Below are 27,107 nucleotides of genomic sequence, written 5' to 3'. Positions count from 1 at the left end.
GCATTTGGCAGTCATCACATGTTAAGAAACAGATCAGACGTAAGAGGCTTTTTGAGTTAAATAGACTGATATTAACGCACTCAAATGAATTTATCTTTCATGTTCAGGCGACAGCAATTTACAGGTTCACTTTACATTTTGCAAGTTCTGTGTTTTATACGTATCTGCGCAGAATTTACAGTTCTGTTTTATGGGTTTGTTGATTTCATGTGCACAATAAGATAACAGTGCTGCTGTTGCAGCTCCTCATCTCTCTTTAGGTACCTTATTCATCCACCGCCATAGGGAACACACCACAGCGGTGGCCTAGTAGTTTGAACGATGGCCTCATATGTAGAACGTATGGCATTCAAAAACCGTTCAATTCCCAGTGCCGCCAGGCACCCACCAGTTTTTCAATTGGCATGAGCTTTTTCTGATGCTCATCTCCTCTAGGATGACATCTTGGGAAATGGATCTTTTATCCCACTCATGCAGAAAGAAAAATGCAATAACCATGGTGCTCTACACTGCCCTTGCACTGTTAAAATTAAATCACTATTGCCAAATTTGTATTGGATACTCGTGAGCTAGCAGACAGCGTGAAGCAGCGAAGAGAAACAATATTACTCCCACTCTTTTTTTCATCTACGCTGATGTGGACATTATCGTTACTGAAAATTAACGTGGAGAATTCTCCTGTAATGTGGAGCATGCTCCTGTATTCACTCCTGAAACCCCATCCCTCCCAAATTGCTGTTATAAAGGCGTTGCTGTTGTATGTGTGAGGCTTATTAATTCTCCTGCCTATTACGTTTCAGGATTTGGCTGCAAGAAACGTGCTTGTCAACGCCAACCTTGTGTGTAAGATCGCTGACTTTGGCCTGTCCCGTGAGATTGAGAGTGCCACTGAGGGAGCGTACACAACAAGGGTGAGTCATGTGAGTGCACATTTTGTGCAGTCTCGTAAGTGTTTTCGTTGATTTCCTCCTCATTTCTCCTGGACAAAAAACCCTCGCGCGCCTCACGTGGCAGTTTTTCAGCTGTACTGTTGGTGTTTGTGTTCAGCATTTGAATGCAAAACTAGAGCACTTTATTCTGGTGACAGGTTGAACCACTGAGTGATTAAGGATGAATGCTCATGATTAGAGTCACTGCATGAGCCATTATTGATGCAGGGTGCAGATAGAATAGGGGAAGCAGAAGTGGGAAGGAAGAGAAGAGTGCGTCAGCGGCACATTGCATTATGTTCGCCAAAGCAATGACAATATGAGTGTGGGCAAGCCACCATACGCAAGCCAGTAACTTGAACGCTCTAGCTCATCTCTGCTGTTGGTTAGAATATACAGTGACACACACAAGTTGCTGTTTACAAGAGCTGCAAAATTCTTATTTTCATGCCATTCTGAATGTTAATACATAATATGTATCCCTAGAGTTTTCCTAGGGTTTACCCTGCCATATTTGTGCAAGTTTAGATATACGCTATGAAAATTACAGAACAGTGCACAAAGAAAGATAGGGTATTGAGATTATAGGGATTTTTTTCATGTTTTAGAACAGTAAATGATGGCAGCCTCCAAATCCAGCAGCCTTAAGGTTCACCAATTACTGACCATCGTTAAAATGAAAACCATATGGTGGTACGACTCCCTTGTTCACATCGAAGCAACCATTTGGTGCACGCTGGTCTTCTAGGACTTTGTAAGGTGCAAGATCGTGGCTAGTCAGTATTTGTGTCTTAGGCGTTGTCCGGATGATAAGTGACTCCAGGTATGGGCAGGATGACACATACTTTCTCTTTGCCAGTGTACTTGTATCTTGAATTCGTTCGGATTAATCTCTTGGGCACTTTTCTTGAGATGTTTGGCTATTGCATTCACTGTTACCTAGCAGCAAATTGGTCGTTAACATGAAGGGCACGCTTCCTCATAGCAAGTTGCCTTGGCATGATGGACCTAGTTTATTTACAATTTAGTTTATGGCACGTTTATGAAACTGCTTCCCCAAACTGCTGATCAAGGTAGACCAGCACCACTCCGTGACATCAGCATGATGTGGTGGCGCAGCTGCCTTTGGTTGAGGTTGAGCTTACCCATAGAAATACAGCTAAACAAAAGTTTTCAAAGCAGTTTTCTGACTTTGTAATGTCATCTTTTGGTGAGGAAAAGCAAGTAGCATCTTAGAATTGATTACAAAAGTATGAAACAACATTTTTAAACGCATGTACAGTACACATGGGAGTCACTCTGGGTGTGGGTACCAAACAGGAGCATGGCCGTTAGAAACTTGAACAAAAGTTTGCAAAATAATATTAACACAACAATGTTAAAGGCCCCGTTCTCCAGGAAATCCAGCATTAGCATTGCGAACAAAAATCACTAGCATGCCTCTGGCAGGTGGTAGTTGCCAAGCGACTTATTCGTTGGTGAGTTGTGTGATGCCACGAGAATGCGTGACTTGGTAGAGTAAGCAAGAGCTGCCAACTCTGGAAACCTCCCTTGGATGCCTAGTCAAACTCACCACTCCTAATCTACGCAGCCACATTTGTACAGTTTGTTTAAAGCAGGGCTTTACATCTACGTGAGGTGGTGTTTCACATAATGCGGTAGCTTACAACTATATTCTGATGGATATATGTGAGGTAATGTAGGCAGAAATCAAGGGATTAGTGATCATGCAAGTAGCAAAGAGCATGTATGCCAATGAGGCTTCACAAGGAAAGCTGCATATGGGAGCCATCAGCACTGTCGCATCATACCTTTAAATATTTAGCTTAAATCAGAGAAACAGTTGGAGAGCGCCTTGAAGAAGAGTATTACAAAGTACATGAGAGAATGATCCTTTTATAGCATCGTAATAAATGTGTATATTTTGAAGCCAAATATACTCAAACAGTCGTTGTGGCAGCTCAATGTTTCTCCAAATCACACAGGTTTCTTGCAGAATCTGTTACAAGACACCTAGGAGTAAACCAGAGTTTGCAAAATGAAAAATTAACATCGGCCCCGCCGCAGTGGTGTATCGGTCAGGGCGCTCGACTGCTGTGCCCAAGGATGCGGGAACGAATTCCGGTTGTGGCGGCCGCTTTTCGATGGAGGCAATAAGCCAGGTGTCCATGTGCTGTGCAATGTCAGTACACATTAAACAACACCGGGTAGTTGAAATTTCCAGAGCCCTCCACTATGGCATCTTTCATAGCCTGAGTCGTTTCGGGACCTTAAACCCCCATAAGCCAAACCAAGCCAAAGCAAAAAGTAACATTGAATGCAATCGCCCTCACCAAGCATGTGATGAAAAGTGGCCACAATATTAACAGGGACAGAGCCTAGATATCGACAACAGAAAAGAAAGCATCAGCTTACTAATATGTTCTTGGAGTCGCTTATCATCTAAACAACACCTAACACATTAAGCACAAATGGTGGCAGCTTGCATTCTATCTGTGCCAGATCAATGAAAACGACTAGGTGCTACAGAACCAGGATGAGACCAACTGGTTGCTTCAGTGTGAACAAGAAAGCCATAGCATTACCAAAACATAGTTTTATTTTTTACCATTGTCAGCGACCAATGATCTTATTCTGCTATGTTTTCTGATCAGACGGCATGCCATCATGATCAAATCATCAACTACATCAAGGAAAGGAGGAATACAGAGCTCTGAATAAAACTGCAGTGACTCTAGGATGGACAAGCATGTGTACATATGTTAGGGACTCTCTTTTGATGCCTTTAGGTGAAGGGAACATTGTGTGGAACAGAGTCTATACTTCACATGACTTTTACTATGCCTTTCGGTCTCTCTCAAGAGAGCTGCCACACTAAACCAAATGAACCCAAAGGAGTTCCCATGACTACCGCTGTTGAGCGTCTTACAAGTCGTTTAAAAAGTCCCTATTTATTTTTTGTTTTGCTTTATGACAGAGTGCCCCCATTGATGATTCATAGATGGTACTTAATGTTTTATATGGACCATCGTGACATGTGCTTGGCAGGTCTGCGGCGCATGTTCTGCTGTGCTGCAGCATGTGCTTTACTGTGCTTTACTGTTCAGCTCTAATGAGCACATGGGATGCCTGAGCTGTGACATGCATGGAAATATGAAGACATCAACTGTTATTATAGTATTGTCAGATTAGATGCCATCTTATAAATATTCATCAGACTGATTCTCATACAATCGAGCACATAGTGTAGAAATGCAGGCTCACCTAAATAACGAAACATATTGATATATTGGTTTGTTGGTATTCCTCAACAGGGAGGCAAGATACCTGTGCGGTGGACAGCACCCGAAGCCATAGCGTTCCGCAAGTTTACTTCAGCGAGTGACGTCTGGAGCTTTGGCATAGTTTGCTGGGAGGTGATGTCATATGGTGAGCGACCGTACTGGAACTGGTCAAACCAGGAGGTCATCAAGAGCATTGAGCGGGGATACCGGCTTCCTGCTCCTATGGTTAGTACCTGTGCACTTCTTCAATAATTGCATAACATTTTTGCAGTTTGATCTAATGCCTGTGTTTGGAAGTTGAGTGAACATTTAAGACACGTACTAAACTGTGGTATGCTGCCCAATCTGTGCCGTGCAGTTACATTTGGTGGGTTAAGCTCAAGCTTAGTTTTTGAGCTTGGGTGGGTGTCTAAAATTACTTTATTAAATTATTAAACTAAAATTGCTTTTTATTATGCATTTTTCTATTCCCACCTAAGTAAGCTATTGTCTTCTTGTCTGGGGCAATACAGCGGTACCTAACATCCTAAACTGCAAACATTGCTTAAGAAAATGATTCGGGTGATCATTTGCCTATTAGACATTTTACCTACGTATTGCATCTGTCACCAAATTATTTGACTACAGATCTGCATGTTTTTATAAAACAATGATAAAAAAAGGTACTTATTTTTCAAATTGTTCCATTTACATGTTGCCATTCATCATACAACATCGAATTGCAGAGTAGGTTTGCATTACCAAAATGCAGAACTATGGGTTTTGTATGTTAAGCTATATTGTGCCAAAGTTCCTCGATACCCTAGTCAGTGGCCATGTGAATATTATGTCTTTGTCTGCCATCTGGAATAGCTGTATTCAGCAATCTTTGCTACGGTGATGTCAAATGTTTGCACATACTCTGCCACTCTGTGTTATAGCCTCACAGTCTTTTGCGTCTATTATTGCTTCCAATCACGAAATATCTGTTTCAGTCAACCTGGTTCTTCATAAGTGCGCTCGTATTGATTTTTTACCAGTGGTTATTTTTGCTTCGTGCCTACTGCTGAGTTGTAAGGATGCTGAGACCTGTCAAGCAGTGTATAAGTCACTGGTTTATGTGGTGTATAAAAGATTGACTCATCGCTATTGCATCATATCCTTAAAGGTAGAGGTTAAGTGTCCCCTATCATTTTTTAAGACATTCTCTTGGTGATGCTATAGGACTAAGAATGTTTGCATGTAGCTAAGTTATTGAATATAAATTGAAGTCCTTTAGGTACGTTTTTGCTACAGGTGAGTCCATTGCACCTTTGCTTTACCAATTGTCTTTAGTGCTCTGTCACACCCCGACTTATGCTGCATTTTACCAATGTTTGCTTGTCTCTCTGGTGCTTCTTGACCTTGAAAAAAAATAATAAAATTAAGCACTTTACTGTGGCGAGTGAATTTCGACCTAGCGACGAAGCAAACAAATTACTAGCTTCGCTGGCCACCCCATTAGACCACCGTTTCACTGCCATTGCAAACACACCACGCATTTAACTGTCATTCTTTCGTGCTGTTTATTGCATGTCGTCTTCATCAACTTCCATTCATGCTCATTGAATCCATAGCATACTGTTATCACATAGTCTATTTTAGGTGCGTTAAGCAGCCCCCAAATTTCATGGCGCGCTAGCACCAATAAGGTCCCCAATCATCGATTTTGCCTATCTTTGTCTGAAGCCTGTCTGACCTTGAAAACCAAGCCTCAAACTGAAACCAAAGCAAAACCTGACTACACCTAATTCTCATTGTACCTGCCCCAGCTAAATCGTGTGTGATTTTTTTAATTCTAGGATTGCTCAGAAGCTGTGCATCAGCTAATGCTGGACTGCTGGCAGAAGGACCGTTCACACAGGCCCCAGTTTAGCAGCATTGTGAAGACACTAGACAAGCTGATACGCTGCCCTGAGAGTCTACGAAAGATTGCTCAGAACAGGTGAGCATGCTGTTTATTTTCCTTTCTTTTGATCAATAAAAATAGGCATCATTACGGGTAAGCAGCCATCCTTGACGATATCATTCCTTCCTCATTGGGAAAAAGTGCTGTCCTCATAAACCTCATAAAGCCATGAATTTAAGACCATGAAATTAAGTAGTGCCATTTTAATACTCCTGACAATAAAGGGATCAAAGTGTCAGCTCTAATAAGCAGTAATTCGAGTTAATAAGAGAAATTTAGTGCATATGAGTTCTTATAGAGATGCATTGATGTGTATTTTATTATGTAGTCTATTATATAATGTGCTGTTCACTGGAGTGATGAATTCAATGTTAACACAATTCATTTCTGCTTGTTGGCTGTATTTATTGAGACCTGCGCTGCGATGGGCGGAACTCAGTGCATAGACTTAAAGCATAGTCCAGAATTCACACTGTCAGCATCGTTCGAGAGCACACCACTTTGTTGTTCACGCGTTCCATGATAGCACTATCTCAATCGGCAGGGGCAACGTGCCGGCGTGTGTTAAGCGTGGAATAGTAAGAATAGTACGGTTTAAGGCGGTCCCTATGCTCTATTTCGGAAGTGGGTGTAGCGGGCAGAAACTTCGGGTGGAGTGGTGTAATCTCACAGGTTACGTTGGTCACTGGACATAATACACAATAAGGGCCTTTATAGCGCAGCAAAAGTTTTTCACGCAACCCCATACGGCAGGACAGGAGCCAGAGCAAGGGTAGTGATCCGAGAGGATAGTTAGCGTTACAGTGGTGAGCATTGTATCAGCATTTTTGAGCATCTTTGAGAGGCGAAGAGCTTGTGGTGAGCAATCTGGCGGTCGGCATCGGCTCGGGCGTTGGTATCACGGGCATAAGTAGTGATGGGACTGACTGGCTGCGGGAAGCGAAGTGTCAAAGATCAATAAGGGTTCTCTTCCAAAGGGAAGATAGAATCGAGAGTAACTGTCAGTATCATGGAGCCAAGAGTTGTATGCGAAGGTGACAAATGGCAGGCTAATGTCCCAGTCGCGGTGATCGTCGGATACATGCATTGCGAGCATGTCTGTGAGTGTGTGGTTGAAACGTTCCATAATGCCATTGTCTGAGGGTGATAGGCCATGGGGAATTTGTGATGAACGGAGCATGAACAAAGTATTTCGTCAACAACTCGAGAGAGGAAGCAGCGGCCACGGCTAGTAAGTAGTTGATGGGCAGTGCCATGGTGGAGTATGACATCGTTTAGGGGGAAGTATGCAACGTCAGTGGTGCAGCTGGTTGGAATGGCGCAGGTGATCTCGTACACGTGGCATAATCGATGGCCGCAGTGATTGATTTGTTTCCTTATGACTCCAGGCAGGGCCCAAGTAGGTCAAGGCAAACATGAGGAAATGGCTCGGTCGGGATAACCGATTAATCGGCTGCAAGTGTCCAGGAGGCAGAACGGGGGGCTTCTACCGGCGCTGACAGAAATCGCAAATAGCCATATAATGTTGCACGGAGTGATAGGGTCCAGGCCAGAAGAAACACTGATGCTTGCGGTCATATGTGTGTGAGAGACTAAGATGAGCAGCTGTAGGAACGTCATGCATTTGTTCGAGGACGGCAGAGTGTAGGTGTTGGGGAACAACCAGCAAGTGCACAGCACCATCAGGTCACATGTTGCAGCAGTACAGGGTGTTCCCGTGCAGCAAGAGCATAGCGAAAGAAGATTCACGGTGGTCTATGCTGAGGTGGTTGATAAGAGAGCTGAGGGTTGGGTACAAGCGCTGTTCGTTGCCAATGTGGAAGAAGTCTGATATAGACAAGACACAGGCATCCAACACGTTGTCTGTAGGGGAAGGGGGATTGACGGGATAACGTGGCAGGCTGTCTGCATCCTGGTGGATCAGCGAATTTCAGGAGAATAATGTCAGTGTAAAAGTATAGTTTGTAGAACCTATGGCATAACTGCTTTCTATACACATGTGATTTGCTTATGCTGAGTGTAGCATTAAAGAAGCACATGCTGTATACTTAAGTCTTGAATTCTCAAGACAAAGCTCCAAAAGAATGACCACACATGAAGAAAAAACAATGCACATAATGCTTTGTCTCATCTTTCTGGGCTGCCTTTCAGGATGCTCATGCTGTTGCAACTGCAATTCTGTTGCAACTTAATTTCACAGCATGCTAGCATGAGATAAGTAACAAAAACTTGGGAAGAGAGAGAAGCATGAAATGAGAGTTTGAAAATACTTTTGCGACTGTTCGTTTAAGGGAGAACACGACAAATAAAATACCTGATTGAGCCAGATTTGAAAATTTTTTAGTTTGCTTCTTTTTCTAGCCCTCGGGTTTTTGTCTTGTGGCAAGTAACATATAATGAAATATTCAGTGCGTTAGAAAATTAAGCTTTGTTTTTCTCTGTGTGTGGTTGTTAAAAAACACCATATGGTACCTTCAGAAGAGGAGAGATCAGAATATCACAGCTTTTGTTAGTCGTAATGCGCAACTTTTCAACCAGAGGAAAAAGCATTTAAGAGACAAATGAGGCAAACACGGGAATAAAGGTTGGCTTTGTCACCTTTCGCTTTCCCTCAAGCTGGCGGTACTCATCCGTGCAGCCTTTTGTAACTAGTGAAAGCAGAATGAATCTGTTTCTTGTACATGAACCTTAAGACACTAAAGAGTGCAATAAACTTGTTAATTTCTCAATACAGTAAAATCTCGTTAATTCAGCTGTCAATGGGCCAAGAAAAATGTCCGAATTATCGAGTGGCCCTGAAGATCTGCCAAAAACCGTTTGCATGACAGTATTTCGTCTAATCAGCAACTGGAACATGGTTGTCTGTATATTTGGGTTGCAATTAAAGCGAAATGATGATATTTCGCACTTTCGTCTAGTGTTTTTCTTTGCGCACACCATTGGGAATGTTGAAGATTGTCTCAAAATCTGAAGTGCCTCTGTGGTCCTTTTCACAGTGCGACGCAATAGAGTGATACCTCTTCACAAACGGCCCTGTTGTGTTTTGAGGATGTTTCACCTCAAAACACAATGGTCCAGTGTACTCAAAGAGAGGAGGAATGGAGTGGATGCAAGAGAGAAATATGCACAGACGTTAAAATGGTGTGATGCTATCTTAAAATAAAACTAAAAGACCAGGGATGATGTGAATTTAAGAGATGCAAAATTGAAACTATATCGCTAGGCTATGTTTTCATCGGCAATCAAGAAGTTCCAGTCATCATCATGCCTGCCATATGCATATGTGTGGGCACCCTTTTCCCGTGCAATTCAGTTTCTTGGAGGCTTGTTAGGGTAATCGCTGGCTTTGCGGATTGTACCTCGACACGCAGTCCGAAGTAACCACTCCGAGCCCACCCATGTTCAAATGAACGAGTATTTAGCGCCATGTACTTCATGGGCGCTGGCAGGGGCCACGCTCTAGTTCGAATTTCTGAATTAATGGGCATCAAATTAACGAGATTTTACTGGTGGGCATGCTGCATCGATTCCATTCCGCTAAGCATGCACCAGAATATCATTCCAGCAGCCAAGCATAGCGGCACTTTTGACGAGGCTGAGGTTGCTCTGTAACGTGTGGAGACTTGACTCTGATCCCTTCAATTGACGAGTGATGAGGAAGATCACCAACTGAGTCTAGCTCCATCCCATTTTGATTTCTAGCACTTCCCCACCTGCTATTCATGTATGGTGTATGTGCGTTTGCAAATCTGTTTTGACGCCTCTACCAGCACTCTGCCTAGGGAACGTGAAGAATGCACACGCAAAGAAAAATTGCTTTCAAGAATCTCAAGGGGTGCAATATTCCTGTGCTGCTAGATTCGTTGGGCCTTAGCACAATACCATCACGTGTCCCAAAAGGCTAGTGTGAGACCCACGTGAAAGGTTTTGGACAGGCTTCAGGTGATAGCTCAGTTCGTCGGACCTCACTCACGGTTGCTGTAACAGTGGCATCAACATTCGAGCTGCTAGTTTGCTTGCTGGGTAAAATCACAAAATCACATTTAATTCAAACTTTCAGTGTCGAAAGCTGGTTTGTAACAAGAGCAGTTGTAACTAAATCAGGCTGCTGCTAATGATGAGTGTGGTATTCTCTGTACGTGTGAGCAGTTACCACACTGCTCACACGTAATTTCAAGCGCCAATGCCGGATGTCATCCATCACACGAGCTTGAATTATGGTTCAGGGGCAAGGAATTCCAAACATTTTGGACTGCAAGAAGCCTGTGCTATGCTATGCAGTGGAAGCATTTTAGGGGTTCTCCTTTTGCATCATCATAACTCTAACACAGAAAAGTGACTATGTACAATCTGGACAAGAGCTGCAACCCATGGCCTGTCAATTGATACTTGCTTTCTTGCTTTCCCTTACCAAGTTTGTTGAATTGGAGCGTGTTTGAGGGCTAAAATTGCTATGCGGGAACGCAGTCACCTGCATATTTTTAAATCTTGTGGGTTTAGGTTAAATAGAACAAAATGGGGTGATTAGGGCCATAACAATTAGAGTACCTAAAATGGGAGTCAAATATTTTCGGCTTCTTTTCAGCACAAAAGTTTGTGCTAATATACAGAACTGCCCAAGGTGACTGCCTATAACCAGTCAAACCTTCGTGCAGTGTGTTGTCGTAATTTAAATTGTGTCGCAAACTAGCTGCAACACCCTGTGTATTTGCATTTTTACCTTTCCCACCATTAGGTTTCTGCTACAGTGCTCAAGGAAGCTGCTTCATGGCGAATTTATGCCTGCTATGAAAAGCCTGCTGAAAATTCTCTTGTCCATTCTCAGCACTGTATATGCTTTCAATAATAATTTTAATTATTTTTCGCTAGAGCAGTTGTCATGGAAATATGGATGGTTAATTTTAACCTTTATTTTTAAAGTTGCTATAAATATAGAAAAAAATTAATAGCTTCATTGCACACAACACACCTTTGCAAACATGCTCTCATCCAAAACTTGTGCACTTTCTCCTTAATTATTTATAATTAGTGCCTCTGGGATGCCTTACAAGGTTGTTATTTATTATTACTCAGCAATTTGCCATCTAGGTTAAAATAAAATGCAGTTTTGAAATCATCATAAAAGGCTGTACCAGATTTGGTCACATTTCACACATAATGGAAATAGTCTTAATTGCAGTATACCCCCTGAATGAAAAGCATGCAGCACTATGTTAAGAACCTACTTGAAAATTTTACATACAGTTGTATTCGTAGTAATGTGGACTGGCATGGACTTCTTTGTTTTCACGAATGCAGGCATCAAAATCCGCTGGACCCCAATGCTCCCGACATGACGCAATACAAGACTGTTGAAGAGTGGCTGTGCAGCATCAAGATGGCGCGCTACCACGAGAGCTTCCAGAGGGGCGGCTTCACCACAATGGAGGCCGTGTCCCGGCTCACGCTCAAGGACTTGGCCGCACTCGGTGTTGTGCTTGTGGGGCATCAGAAGAAGATCATGAACAGCGTGCAGACCTTGAGGGCACAGATAAACGCCACCATGTCTGACGGATGCGTCGTCTAGACACAAGGAACTGCTTGTCGACTTGATCTCTGGCGTTCACTTCCTTAACTTATCCGACCCGCACCTGGTGCTGCAACAACGGAAGGTGGCAACAACAGTGATAACCGGATAGATGGCCGTTGCTCGACACGTGAAAGGCCTTCGCTCGGTATTGCTCATTCCAGGGCCTCGTGAGACTGCTAGCAGCACAGTTCCCTGGGTTGGCATTGTTGCTATCGCTTCCTTGCTTCCGGCACCATTTTAGGTTTGTCAAAAGGTGAAATCGTTTCATAGACGACAGCAATGGACAAACGGGGCAATTAGCTTTAGCTGTGCCTGATTTAGTTGGCCAAGCTTTATCTGCTTTGGGTGTGGCAAGAGGTTCTAGTTCAAACTACTCCAACAAAGAAAAAATGCTGTTACATTTGATTGGAGCCATCAGAATTACTCTGTGGAGTGGCTAAGCTTATGAGTGTTTTACCTGGTCTGCACATTTCCTTCCAATGCTAGGTTATAGCTTTTTGCTGCACACAAAGTGGATAAGCTTTACCAGTTGCATCGGGTTCAGTTTAAGTATGATGCTCCAGTGTGATGCAAGGGTGTGCTGAGCCTTGCGAAATGGACAGTGCGTCAAGGCGCTGTGCAGCGGCGGCAGACTCTACTCGCTATGCAACGTGTCGCAACGAGCGTGCATCTACAGTGCTGCAGTTGACTGCCACATCTCCAGCTTTGGAGACACAAGACGAGGACAGTTCAGCCCGAAGCATGTGCGTGTGTGTGTGTGTGCGTGTACATAGTTGGAACTCTTTTAACATATCAGCGCGAGAGATGAATGGGACATTGAAAAGAAGAAGACTCATCTTGCGTGCGTGTTCTGATGAGCGTGCATATCATGCCAACCTTCCTTGCGCGAACCCACTGTGCTTGCATCGTTCCATGTTGTCAGTGTTGGGAAAATTCCTAGAGGTTGTTTTTTCTGCCCTTCATATCAGCTTAACGGCCCTGCTGCGGAGGCATTTGTTACATTGTCAGTGTGGACATTGCTTTTTTTACAGGCCGAATTTTTGTCCCCGCAAGGCACTTACTTCAACAATGCCTTTTATTGTCTTAAAATGCTCTGCTTGTGCTAGCATGTTTCTGCTCAGAAAGGCAATACATGCCCTTTATTTTGGCGTGGTCTAACTAGTAAGTTTTTGTAAAACTTTGAAAATTAATTTAAAGGTGTCTTAAGATAGCAGACAACAGACAGGTTTTGTTTTTGTAACGTTCGCTGTTAACATCTCTGTTGCTGAAAGGGGTCACACATTTGCGTACTTTTTTAACCCCTGTATTCTCATTTTTTTTTTTCAATGAAGACATTTTTTCTACCTTATTTTTTTTTTTTTTTTAGTTAGTGCAGCTAGGCATATAGCACTGTTTCTGAGTGGCCAACTTATAACGCCGCTGGGGCTTTACATTGCTTCCAGCTCTTTTTAGACTCCCTTCCTCTACATGTGCCATCACAGCTATAGAGGTGCTTCATAAAATATGCAAAGTCATGTTTCTTGGGGTTTGTCAGTCACTACATGTGTTCTTTGCCCATAGACATTACCACAACGATAAGTCTTGTTTTCCTGTGAACGCGTACCTCCCAGTTGGGTCTCTTGTATGTCATTGCTCAACGAAACAAAGCTGCCGTGTGCTCGAGAGGTGAATGCAACAGCGTGCAAACAGCTCGGGTTGTCATTTTGCGTCTCTTCCTAATAATTGAAGAATGCATATGTACAGAATGCGTGAGCATGTTCTTCAACACCACAAGAACATTGAGTTAGGGACGAGTTTCAGTGCATAGCTAATCTAGCTTTCTGTGCTCAGTTACGTTGGACAGGTACCTGTTATGCAGTGTTTTTCTGTTCAATTATGCATTAGCGACCTCATAAAATAGCATGTCTTTTTCATGCGTGCCTAAGCAGCCAGTTGCCTTGATTTAAAAAAAACAACAATGGTCACATTAATTATAAAGTCACAAAATAGTTTGTCATTGTTGCTATACTGTGTTCATAAAAAAAAAAACAGCTAGAACAGCCATTTGCATACCAGCAGCTTTCGCTCTCCAGGTTTAAGTATGAATGAATCCGAAAGCTCAATGTATTATAAAGGCTTGGAACTGAAATGATTTCATGAGAACTGGCATCGTATACTTGCCATAGGGGGATTATGAACGGTTTTCTACAACATGTAAGTGAGTGGCTTTCTTTCAGTAAAAGGAAGTGTATGACAATGAGCTAGATAAGGGATAATTTCAAATAAGCTTGCCTTCCCCAACATTTTTTTCTGTCCAGCCAAGGAACATTTCGATGCCAGCACAGTCATGCTGCCTTAAGTTTGCCATTTGTAGTGTTACATTACCGTAGCTATTCGCTTTAATTCACATATTGGGTCACAGCAAGTTAGGTAAATAAAGCTGAAGACAGTTTTGGTATGTAATATATCTTTGTGACAAACATTCGCTGGTTCACAAGGTGGCATGTTACTCATTTGTATAGCAGACATCCTGTGCCATACATTATGGCCAATCCACACTAAAATTGTCAATGTATGTGTCATTCCAGTTTCTTTCCATTTTTTTTTTTATGCTTCCTTCTCAAAATGGTTAGTGACTTCTTTTAAGCTAGTATTTCTGTTATTTGTTTCCTTCATTTCATTATTAATTTCGGGGTTCTTAAAGGAACAGTTATTAATAAGCAGGGAGAATGTGGCTTGTTTTAATTGTCAAACAATGAAAAACCTCTACTCTCAATTTTCAATTTCAGCTTCAAGAATGCAATGTGTTGAAGCAGGGAAGTTGACGTTTATTTATTTTGGACTTTTTAATGGCCCAGCATTCTTTTCTTTATTGCCTGCGCTTCCTTGTCTGAAGACTTACCTGAGTGTTCAAACAAAAACATGCCACGAATGACTTGGAGTGCTATGAGTTGGAAGTTATTTATTTCGAGCTTAGTGCAGCATTTGCTTGCTGTTAGTGTCAGAGAGTTGTTGTAATATAAATATGAAAAATGAAAAAAGAGAAGTTTGTGAGAGAGAGAGAGAGAGGCAGAAAGTGAGAAAATGTGTTTCGAGAGGAGTACTCTTATTATGTATTATATATAAATCCTCATTATCGCCTGTCCGACGACGATGTACATGGGCGAAGTGTGTACATGCTTTTTTATGTGTTGTTGTTTTCTCTGTGTCTGTGGCTGTTATAGTCAAATCCGCTGCGCAACACAGTGATGGTGGAGTATACATACGGCAATTTCTCTTGCAAATTAATTAATTTCGACGTGATGTAGGTTGCATTTTCTTCATGGCCATTTTTTGTCAGCGTGAGCACTTTTTTTTTTTTTCTTCTTTTGGGAATTTCTCTCGCGGAATGAAAGAAAGAAAAGCGTGCAGCAAGATTTCCCAACATGTGCAGCAATGTAGGGTTATCAGCACGCCTAGTCACACACTTTTGTTCGCATACTGCTCTGCTGCGATTTACTGACGCGTGTGATTGTCCTACTGCCACCACGAATTGATAGCAAAGGATGCAACCTGTCCTCTCCCTGTTATAGGCTTTTTTATTTTTCGTTCATGTTTGCTCTTCTATATTAATGAAATTTCTCATGTCATGTGAGTGAATTCTCATTTTCTTTGCTTTAGCTTTTTTTTTTTTTTTTTTCATTTTCAACACCGTGGTTTTTGCGCAAGAAATTTATGGCTCGTTGCAGTCTTTCTTGCCTCTATTAAGTTATGAAAAATGTTGGTGCACAGGTTGTGTGTGTTGCGTGAAAGCACATACAGGAAGTGTGTGACGAACCTTTGGACATACGTTTCGTGTAAAGACAAAAACACCTGTGCTCCCGGTCTGTACATTTTGATGCATATACGAGTATAATTGCGCCCCATGGGAAACTATGAAATTCTTTCATTAATAAAATTAATTTTTATGCAGATATTGGTGTGTGCTTTCTTTTTCTTCAGATTTGCAATTAGTACCAAGATTTAGTCATTTAGTCTTTTTTTTTCACCAATGACCACATTGATCCCAGCAATTTACAACCTTTCCAGTTACTCTAGAGGCAAGGTTTAGAGCGGACCAGCTGATTAGCTACAGAAAAAAAAAATCGACCCTGCCTATCCATGACCCTGCCTTTCCCTAGGAAAAGTTGAGGGAAGGTAGGGCAACTACAAGACCTTGCCTCATTAAACAGTGGGCTGACTGAGAAACGTGAAGGAGTTGAAAGGATGCAAGCTACAAAGAAAAGTCCCCTCACAAGCTAAAGTTAGCATTATGTTTTTAACGCGACAAGGTTAAGGGCCTTGTTCTGCAGAAAATCCTAAAACCGAAAAATCAAGCATATTTCTTGAAGGTGCTTTACTCGGGACTTCAGTTTTTTTGGTAATGTAGCTGAGGCTACGCAGAAATAGGAATAAGAGGGGCCTCTGTCTCCATGCTGTGAGGGGAGGGGGACATAAAAACTACTATGGTAGCTAAAACTGCTGTAGTGGAAGCCTCCTATACCTGAAAATTGGCCGGCGCGAGTCCAGTGGCAGCCATCTTGTGGTAGGCAAAAAGCACGTGGCACATGCTTTTGGCACCTCAATCAATGCAGCCTTCTAGCACTTTTTCAAGTAATTAATTTTTGAGATGTAAAACCCCTCGTAGTGGTAGTTGCAGTAGTAGTACTAGTAGAATGGTAGTGGTTATTAATACCGCGTGTGAAAAATAATTGGTGGCTGCGTAAAAAAATTGTATGAAGGTAATTTGTGGTCCTAGTGAATGATGATCAGTTGCTGTGTGATAGGCGAAAGTAGTTGATGAAATTGTAATTGATAAATAAATGAAAAATTAAAAAGAGGTTAAAGAGTGTAAAAACACTAAACAAAAACCCAATGCTTTACGATACTAGATTAGAAACTTTAGCCTGTGCAAATAATCAATGAATATTTGAAAAAAATTAGAAATTGCAAGGAGGGAGTTTAAAGATGTCGAAAAGCTCGGAATGAAAAGTGTTTGCTTGAAGCTGGTAATTAAAGATTAGAGTGCGATTGATCAATTAATTATTTGAAATAATTAAATATGAAAAATGTGTTCAAAGGTGTCAATCTGTTCACAATGGAAAGCCAATATTTTCTGATGCTAAATTTCTGTCTAAAAATTTTAAAACTCTTCAACAAAAACTTCAAAGATGAAAACATCGTCCGTGTGGCTGATACGCTATCGCGTCATATCATTAACGGCGGAGCTTAAGTGTCCCCCTAATTTTCAACATTCATTTGAACAGTTTGAGGAAAAAATGATATGTTTGAATATAGTCTTTTCGCCGCTCATGTTTCGCAAGAGTTGTGTTTGCCGGCTTGTAATTTACTTCTTTTTGAAAGTAACCACTCATTTTTCCAATTATTCTATTATTCTAATTCATTAATTGAGCAGTTACAAACAAAATTTTCTTAATTACCATCATCAAGCACTGACTTTTCATTCTAGGCTTTTTGATATCTTTGAATCCCCATTAATCAGTTTTAATTTTTTATTTCTGTAACTCATCAATTCATCAATTACAATGATTTCATTAACTCGTCATCGTCTACCACACATCTATCAATCATCAATCACTATAGAACCGCAAATTATCATGATAAGTTATTTTTGCGCAACCCCCCCCCCCCCGATTATTTACCAGCGGTGCCAACTATACTACTATCTACTACTACTACGCCGACGGCTTTTCGACCGAAAGAGCTATATAAGCTATCGATTAAAACGGACACCATGCCAACTTCAAGCGCAGCAGTTTCATACTCACCCATGGAATGGGATTTCCGGCGCGAACTCCCTATTTGTGTATCGGTACGCTAAGCATGGCGGATCCATGCTTGTTGTATCATAGCTCTGAAGGCGTTCGAATTTACAAAAAGGTTGTCTTGCGCAGGAGAACGTTGGTACTGGGCACGAAACGGCGTGCGGTCTCTTAACGGGCGGATTTTTTTTTTTTTTCATTACAAGATGGCGCCGTGTGGCTTTGCTTCCATCGCGCCGTCTCCACTTCAGCAGTTTTTTTTTTTTTTTTTTTTTACATCCTCCCAGGAGGGGGCTGACTAATCCCAAGCAACCTTGTATTGTCTCTACAGCTTCCCTCTTTCAAAACTCCGCACCCGTTCCCCGAAAAATGAAAAATCTCCTCCATTACGGTCACGGCAGTGGCCCTTTTGGCGGAACGAGCTGTATACGCTGTCGCGTAAAATTAAGCAGCGTTTAAATTCTATTAAGCTGATTAAAACGTGCATGATTTAGCACTGGGAGGCTGGCGCAGTTTGGCAAACTGCTTACACATCTTTAGTTTGGCTTTTGGGAAAAGGGAATTAAGGCCCTCGGTGGACGTCTACACTTATAATTAACGGCATACAGTCGGAGGTGTAAATGTCGTCGGTTCGAATCCCTACCACAAGCTATAGCCTCTAAAGAAATAAGTCGAACGCTCGCTCGCGCGACGACGCCGGATTCGAGAGCACGCGCTGCGCTGTAGTTTTAGTAAATAACTTTTCATATGTGCCTTTTAAGAATTACCTCCGTAACAACTTAATGTCATGGCACGTACTGCATGACATGATTTGATCTCGTGCTGCAAAATGCCTCATGACTAAAGTCAAGCGAGTTCATAAATAGTGCAAATTTTTGTGAAGTGTGTTTCCGAGGGAGAAACTTTAAGTACGTAGATTAAGCGTTCAACATATCCTGCGGCTGGTTTACCAAGGTAGCTGCAGAGCGCGATCCTTCGCTATACGAACAATACGCCCGGTTAGTCCTAGAGATTGCGGTACCTACCCAGACGGCCATAGACGTCTGGCGGACGACCGACAGACGTCCGTTTTCGGTCGTTCGGACGTCCGACGGAAATCCGGTTACGTTCGATATACGTACTGCGGACATCCGTCGGACTATCGTTCGTGGATCCGGATCGCGTCCCACGGACGTCCGACGGAGAGCCGTAGGCTTACATTCGGACGTTTCTCGGAAATTGCTTGCAGGGCCCGCTATTGGTGTAAAAACTTGCCAATAACATTCGTGTAAAGCTCAGCAAGCATGTGCCATGGAAATTTCAATCACATACTAGTGTTCAATGCCTTTGTCGTGAGAGTAAAGCAGACAACAGAATATGCAACAGGTTCAAGTTTCCTGTTGTCTGCTTTACTGTCACACAACAAAGCACTGAACAGCAGTGTACTCTCTCACCAGCACCATGCATGTAGTTCAAGGAAAATGTTCTAGCTATCGCTTCAGAGTCAGGGTCAGTGTGGAGGTAATCGCTTGGTTACTCCGGCGCGGAATGCGCACTTAGTCGGAGCAGTTATTTTTGTCCTCTTGTCTTGAACTTAACAAGCTAAAGTGAAATGCTTTGCCCCAATCAAGTTTTGCCAGAAATACATAAAAGTACGTCAGCAGCTGGCTCCTTCCTCCCTCTGACTTTTTTCTGCACCATGGGATCGCTACACTGGAAATAATTATTGGACTGCTAGAGGCCAGAGAAATCGACTGACTCGTCGTTCGAAATGGATGTTGGCAACGGGCTTTATTTCACTGCATCAGCGGCGTCTGCTTGCGCAAATTCCCGGTCAACTCAATCATGCGCCCTCGCCATCTGTCCTACTGCGATGAACAGGTGACAAAGAGTTCGCATATGCACCAAGCAAAAAAAAAAAAAAAATCTATTTCAGCGTGATAGGACGGGCCGCAAGACCAAGATAAGAAATAACTAGGGTCCGGCGCCTAAAAAGAAAAAAAGGAAACAAGATTTCGAACCAAGATCGAAGATAAGGCCTCTCGCCAGCGAGCGAGAATTGGCGAGATGAACGTAGGGTATCACGTAAGTATGTTTCTCTATGGGGTATCCTCCACCGCGACAACACGGCGACAGCATGGCTTATCCTTTTAGTGGCTGTCGGATGTTACGTGCTTATAATTATTTCTGATCTCGTTCTAAACTGAGCTTGATTCGCGGGGCTAATGAAACTATTCCTGCGTGCATCCTTAATCAAATTGGTATGTGAAAGTTAAGACGTTGTAATTTCCTTCAAGTTAAAGCTTAAGAAATTCAGACCAGGCTGCTACCGGTGCTTGATTGCATCGTGCCCCTGCTAGCTGATCGCGTCACCGTCGCCAAACGCCGAAGAAAGAACTGCCACGGTGCCACTGCCGACTTGCCTTCCATGGGCGGTGTTATTGGCGTCACCTCCTGAGTGCCCGGTTTCGTTGGGGTAGGTCTTCTCAAATCTTCATTCGGAGCAGCGAGAGCGTAAGTGGAAATTTGTCCGTTCTGACACTCGCACCGATGCGTTCATGATGTTGCGATCCTAGCTTGAGCTTTCATTAGCGTAGAAAATGCGTTGGGTGCTCATACTATGATGGCCCAGCAAACCACATGCCTTGCGCCGACCGCCGGTACATTGATGATGAGTAACACGCTAATTTGTCGCTGAGCGCTATACCTGCGGTATTGCTGATCTAGAAACGAGAGATACGTACCGACTCGATAATTACTTCCAGAAAGCAGGAAATGAGGTAGTTATAAGCGTCGAGGTTGTCAACCAGCGAGTGTATACTGCAGGTTTTTGAATTGGAAGCTACCTGAATGAAAATAATTAGATTGCGCAGTCATTTCTTGCCTTGCTGGTCGCGTTTTATACAAGGTTCTTCCCCTCTGTATACAACCATGTATTACACTCATGGGTTCAAGCATTCCCTGGATAAAAAGAGAACATGCAGGTAAACTACCAGAGGAAATCAGTCTGCTATGCATCTGCACTAAGATATGCTTGGGACGAAGGGTTGTGAAAGAAAGGGAGAAATGATATAGTTCTGTTTTTGTAATGTGAATGTAAAATCTACCCCATTTTATACCAGAGAGCCATGATTGTTTGGCTCAGTAGCAGGCAGCACTTCTTTCCATATATCTTGCACCTGCGCAGCCTATGGTGAGGAGACCCCAAGCTTCGCCGAGTCATCAACTTACTGAAGTACATGCGAAACTTTACGCTAAGCGGAGGGAATTTCACTGTTGAAATTCTGGGCACGCAAGTCACAATTTGGAACATACGTACAAGCAGAGAGCCTTTGCAATGTTGTCACAAGCGATCGGAGTTTAATTGCCAATAGTTTAGTTTCAGCATACGTGATCTTCTCGCATGCAGTACAAGTTTTCTATGGCTTGCTGCGTTAGAAAAAAAAAAGCAAAAAAAAAACTATTCCGTTATTCCTTTTCAATTCGGACAAATCAAGAAGCATAACCATATTCTTACAAGCTATCACACACGAACATGGTGCGCTGCCAACATTCAACTCCATCCAGAATCTTTCTGATATATAAAAACTTTATTACTTCTATATTTACCATTGGCGACCTATATACTTCGTCATCGCCGGCGTGCGGCCTTTGGGTTGTCTTATCGGCACGCCTTAGGTGCATGCGATAGCTGTTTGCGTAGGAGGAGTACAATCATGTGCGCGCCATCCTGATTGGTCAAGAATGCCCGTACCTTTCGTGGTGAAAAAAAGACTGTGAAACGCAGTATATAATGCTGATAATTTTTCGCAGGTGATTCCGAAATTATAGGGATCATGCCGAACATCATGATCGAAAATGTTCAGCATTTGTCAAAACTGCATGTGTACACTCAGCAGGGTTTGCTTATACCTGTTATGCAGTGTGGTTTGCTTTGGCGTTCCAAATCTCTCGACTGTTAGAACTATAGTGCTCACCTGGAACTTCCCGAAGTGCTATATAGACCTCCTCTACACAGCCCAAAAATAAACTCTTTAGTGCTTTGTATACGCATTGAAGACGATAAGAAAAAGAACGGTGATGTCCGCAGTTGTTTGCCATAAAATAACTGATTTGTCATCGAGGTGTGTGACGCCATGACACCATGTGACATGGTTAAGTCGGCAGGTTCTCTGGTCACGTGTTATGACCGAGCGTGGCAGTAGGCTTCAGTTGGTAGCTGCGCTCGGTTGCGTGCAGATGCGTCTGTCAGATCTGTGTATCAGGTTGGAATGGAGCCAGGATCAGCCGCTCTTATACCATGCATAGTGGAAAACCCCTTAAGCGGAAAATGCGACCACGAAAGCGATCGGTCGCCTTTGCTGCACACAAGCTTCTTCTGCGAGCAGCAGGGGCGAAGGAGAAGACCAAGGCTATATTCTTTAGCAGACTAATTTCTATAACATTCTCAACACGTACTGTAAAAAGTGTCCCCAGAATTCTGGGGTTGCATTGTTTCTGACAACGGCTGTGTGTAGTCTACACATAACGTCAGTGTTCACTGTCGTACAGACCGGATTGCACGGATTAGTATTTATTAGTGTGGTGTTTGTTTACTTTTCAGTAAAAGTGGCGATGTAAGAATAATCCTATCTACGCGAGTATTTTGCTTGGCTTTCTGGGACAGTGAATTGCTTTAGAGCATTGCATGTCGAATGGATGAGGACAAGCGATCACATCAAATCGCACTGAACTGGATACTGCCGTAGCTGTGTTTACATGAATGCGACAGCAAGCGCATCGCATCGCATCGCGACCGGTTCCTAGCGCATCGCATTCATGTAAACAGGGGTAATGCGCTAGGAAAGCGCATCGCATTAATGCGCCAAGCAGGACTGGATTTAGAGGGGTAAGTCGATTTACCCCTCTCAATCTCAATAGGCGACACCGCGTTCCGCCACCACCACGCTAGAGATGATGCGCTACATGTAAACGCTGTCGCATCGCATTACCATGATGCGCTACTAAATGCGATGCGATACGATATGCTACTGTCGCCTTCATGTAAACACGGCTCGTGCTCAGTTATACATTGAGCAGAAGCGTTCGGCGTCGACCGTGGAGCGGTACGTTCTTCACAACGACTTTTTCAAAAAGAGATTCGTTTCGTGTCCGCGACGGCGCGCTAAGAATTAATTCCTAGTGTCGAAAAGAGGTTCCTATAGGCCATGAATCCGATTACCGCCGGTCTAGTGTGTAAGAAATATGCAGACAGATTTCATTTCTATGAAAAATTAATATGCTTGATATTCATTTACAGATAAATTGCAACCACAAAGAGTAATGCCTTTTCACTCTCGCACGTAGTATTCTATACCGTATTTTTTATTGCAAAATAGCTTTTATTTGGTTCTGCTATACATAAGCCTAACCAAAGCAAACCTAAGCTACAGAGTTCACTGTACCTAAGCCCAACAAAAGTCAGGAACGGACTGGAAATACAACACAAAGCATTAATTTCAAGTATTTCATTTCCACGTCCCGCGCTTACATTTATATACATATTAGCGCGTGAACGGACGCAGAAAACACACACACACACACACACACACACACACACACACACACACACACACACACACACACACACACACACACACACACACACACACACACACACACACACACACACACACACACACACACACACACACACACACACACACACACACACACACACACACACACACACACACACACACACACACACACACACACACACACACACACACACACACACACACACACACACACACACACACACACACACACACACACACACACACACACACACACACACACACACACACACACACACACACACACACACACACACACACACACACACACACACACACACACACACACACACACACACACACACACACACACACACACACACACACACACACACACACACACACACACACACACACACACACACACACACACACACACACAAATCGAAGCGTTTTTCATTTTCCTTCCTCTGCGTCCAATCATATGCACTGATTTTAAGAAAAACGCTCATACAAAAATTGAAACGACTTCGTGTTCATTTTTGAAGTGACATCTTCACTACGCCATGCCACTTCAAGCGAACGTGCGAGAAGCAAGGGTTTTCTCGAGAAATGTGGCCACAGCGTTTGCTCACTTCGTTACCCGGTGAGGCGGCAGACGTAATCGCTCACTTGAAAAAAGATTGGTTTTGGTTTGATTGGTTTGTGGGGTTTAACGTCCCAAGGCGACTGAGGCTATGAGAGACGCCGTAGTGGAGGACTCCGGAAATTTCGACCACCTGGGGTTCTTTAACGTGCACTGACATCGCACAGCACACAGACGCCACTCCGTTTCGCCTCCACCGAAACGTAGCCGCCGAGGCCGGGATTCGATCCCGCTTCCTTGAACACAGTAGTCGAGCGCAGTAACCACTGCGCTACCCCGGCGGGTACTTGGCGCACTGATTTTACGACAAAGTGAAATCGAGTCTGCTAAAAAAAGTACAGGCTGTCAGCAGAAACGTTCCGTCGGAAGTTTCGGGAATGAGAGAAAGGCAAAAGTGAGTCGTATACAGAGCTTGCCTACAAATTATGTCGAATATGTATGAGTGGTTCAGATATAAAAAAGTGTATGGTAAGCACGATAAAGTTCTGCAGTGTTTCGGGCTGGGACAGCGTTATAGTCTGTTACCTGAGAGCGTGCGGTACTGCGTCTTGGATAGGCCAGACGTTAGTACGGTGGATAGAGCTGCCGAGCTAGCTGAAGAGCTTTTGACGTGTCGGGCTCGCGGAGTTAAGGACGGCGAAAATGGGGAATTCGGCTCGAAGTTTGAGAGGCCGAAGTTCACGTCCATTAGAGCCAAGGAGGACAAACGTAATGCGAATGCGAGTGGAGGCAGCCCAGCCGAACATAAAGAGACGGTGGTATCCGAAGCCGAAAGCAAAAAGAGGTTCGAGGAAAGGCAGTCGCGCGTCTGTTATACGCACCAGAAGCAGTGTCACTTTTCGGCGGTGTCCAGAAACAAAAACAAAGGCCCTGTTTTTGTCGCTACGCAGCACTGATGTGAACATGAAGCTTCTCGAACCTCGAAAACTCCACGTGAACAGGAAAGTGTCGAGTGCTTCGTGTTTCTGCGGTTACCATGGGTGTAGTTCACCCCTCTTACATAGAACCAGTGATGTTCACGGGTGAGTGCGCGTGGATCAAACAAGCCATGGAAACTCACAGCGTGTGTTTGCCCACAGCCAAAGAGCTTATTGAAGGATATTTCGGTGCACGTCAGACAGAAGCTGTGGTGTGATCTATGCTTCCCCATCAGTACCCGTACCTCTTTTCAAACAAGTCCGATGACCTCCTTCGCGAAATGGGGCTTGTGTTTGGAGAGGCAAGCGTCCTAGCCTTAACCACATCTATAAAGCTCGGGAGCTTGCTGCAAAGGCTGTAGTTCCGCAGATGACGTTGTTAAGCAATGAGAAAGGGTCGGAGGCACAACACGTTAAGGTTGAAACCACGTCCGCTCTAGATACAAGTGAGCGTGGAAATTTAAAACCACCAGATACAGTAGAGGAAATATATCTGACACGGGGAAATTAGAGGGAGCTATTAGAGGAGCTCCGACTCTCGGGAGCCTGTCGGAACGTCGAACGAGGCTGGGTTTCATAGTTAGCCTACCGACTACTTCAAAACTGCGCCTATACCGGGGACCCCGGAACATAGTATGGGCTCCTGCTCATATGGGTCTCGAGGGGAATGAGGCTGCCGACGCCACCGTCAACGCGCTCGCTTTCTGGGCTTCCTCTCTCGACCCTATAGGGATCTCGAATTCGAACTCGCGTATTCTTAAAAGAATGTCTTGCCATAGCCTTTATTCTCGCCCGAGGAAAGGTCTATGTAAGACTGAAGAGCGGCTTCTACTACGTCTAAATATATATACTAACACTCTGTTGTGCCCGGCGGCACTGAAACAGTTTAATCTTTCCTTCACGGGCAGTTGTCCGCACTTTGCGGAGACGTCCTCAGACGTCTACCACATGGTGTGGACTTACCCATCCAACCCAGCTATTCCTCCTCGCCCCAACCCCACACGGGAGGACTGGGAGATGCTATGATCTGCAGGCCCAAAAGGCCTTCGTCGAGCGCGCCCGGGCAGCGGCCGACGCCACTGGGGTCCCGTACTAGAGACCCCACGTAATATTTGTAAGGGCCGGCTCATCGATACCTCTATCCTCTGTTGTTGTTGTTGTTGTGGTTGTAGGAAGAAGAAGAAAATGCACGGGCCCTCTACTGGCTCTGTAGCTGAGCCCAGAAGAAGAAGAAGCAGCTGAGCCACATCCGCTGCCTCGTGCGGACAGAAGAGAAAAAAAAAGAGGGAGAGAAAGATGCGCGCCGCAACAGCCGTCGTCCACCACCGAAGCGGTAGCAGGTGCAATGACGGCCTACAACAGATAAAAATTCGGTGGCAGGCTAGCCCCCGCCGCAAGCGGCGGTTACCTACCTGTCCCAGCCCCAGAAGGGCTAGGATCAACCACCCTTCACCCCCTCCCCCTCTATTCAATTTGAAACACTACATGTTTTTAACCACCACCCGGAAATATGGGCAGAGTGTGTCGCCACTAAGGCATCAGAAGGATGCAGACCCTACATCTGTTACCGAAGTCCGCACAGGATGCAATAATATGATCATTGTTTTTTTTTTTTTGAAGGCGAAAGCCTGTGGCCAAAGTGTCCAAAGTGTGTCCCGCTTTTGCTGCGGCTGTCGCGTGGAGTTCCTTGGCGCGCGTTGAAGTGTGGGATTGCAGATGGCAGGAACGCTAGACAAGATGAGACTTCTAAGGCTTTCGCCTTTCACTACTTCCGTCGCTAAAGTCCCTCGTAAGATACATATATATTTTTGTTTTCGTGGCGGAGTGAGTTCGGGAGGCTATATTCCGTAGGAGCCGCTTTCATAGGGGCGTTTTCTTTCGGGCACATTTTTTTTTTTTTTCGAGGCCAAAATTTTGGGGGCGTTTCTACTTACACCCGGTGCCACCGGGGTCGCACACAAAAAAAGAAAGGAAAGTAAAGGGCAGCAACGGGCATCCGCCCTTTGGATGCCCGGGGGACAGCGAGATGAGATGATGTGCGCAAAGGCACACCACCTCGCCTTTGTGGAGCGAAATGAAGTGGAGCGAGGTATCTTAAGTGTGTGTGCTGTCTGATCGGTGGAATGCCCGCATTGTGACTGGCACGAATTCATCGATTATTCTCAGCTGAATTTTTATAACGGCCTTTTTGGGTTGAATAGAGAGCTAGCGGACGTCTGGAACGTGGAAGGGAGAATGGCTGAGCAACATTGCTGGAAGACACGTGGCCACGGAGCTCCATGCAGCTGGTCGCGTCCCAGGTGCCTTGGGACCCGGTTCAGCAGACCTGGGAGTGGCCACGGAGCTCCTGCTAATCGCGCGTCTCACCTGGCCTATACGACCCGGGTGCTAAGACTTCCAAGTGGCGGATTCCTGTGTGCTCCTGGGCTATAGCACGTGGCGTGGTGTTGGATGCGCTGGTTAACACTCACCTGGAAGCCTCCAGCTGCCTAGCCGCGTAGTAGTGGCGTAACTGAAG

At 44.0% G+C, this 27,107-nt stretch overlaps 1 protein-coding gene across 12 annotated transcripts in view; it reads left to right on the top strand.

The window, feature by feature from the left end:
• Eph (Eph receptor tyrosine kinase) overlaps positions 1–15,639 on the top strand; it is a 240,450-nt gene extending 224,811 nt beyond the window's left edge. For 9 of the 12 annotated variants that reach the window (XM_084599135.1, XM_084599132.1, XM_084599127.1 and 6 more), the window contains 4 exons: positions 801–920; positions 4,244–4,438; positions 6,034–6,176; positions 11,439–15,639. In XM_084599135.1, coding sequence (XP_084455261.1) covers positions 801–920; positions 4,244–4,438; positions 6,034–6,176; positions 11,439–11,706 — 726 coding nt within the window. In that variant the 3' untranslated portion in view covers positions 11,707–15,639. The remainder of the gene's footprint in view (positions 1–800; positions 921–4,243; positions 4,439–6,033; positions 6,177–11,438) is intronic. The other 3 variants (XM_084599134.1, XM_084599128.1, XM_084599125.1) reach the window with 1 other exon arrangement.
• The last annotated feature ends 11,468 nt before the right edge of the window (positions 15,640–27,107 follow it).

Source organism: Amblyomma maculatum, chromosome 3 (genome assembly GCF_055883805.1).
Source record: "Amblyomma maculatum isolate TAMU_Amacu chromosome 3, ASM5588380v1, whole genome shotgun sequence".
NCBI classification, from domain to species: Eukaryota; Metazoa; Arthropoda; class Arachnida; order Ixodida; family Ixodidae; genus Amblyomma; species Amblyomma maculatum.
Note: the sequence above shows the minus strand (reverse complement) of the source record. Positions and strands in the feature narration are given on the sequence as shown.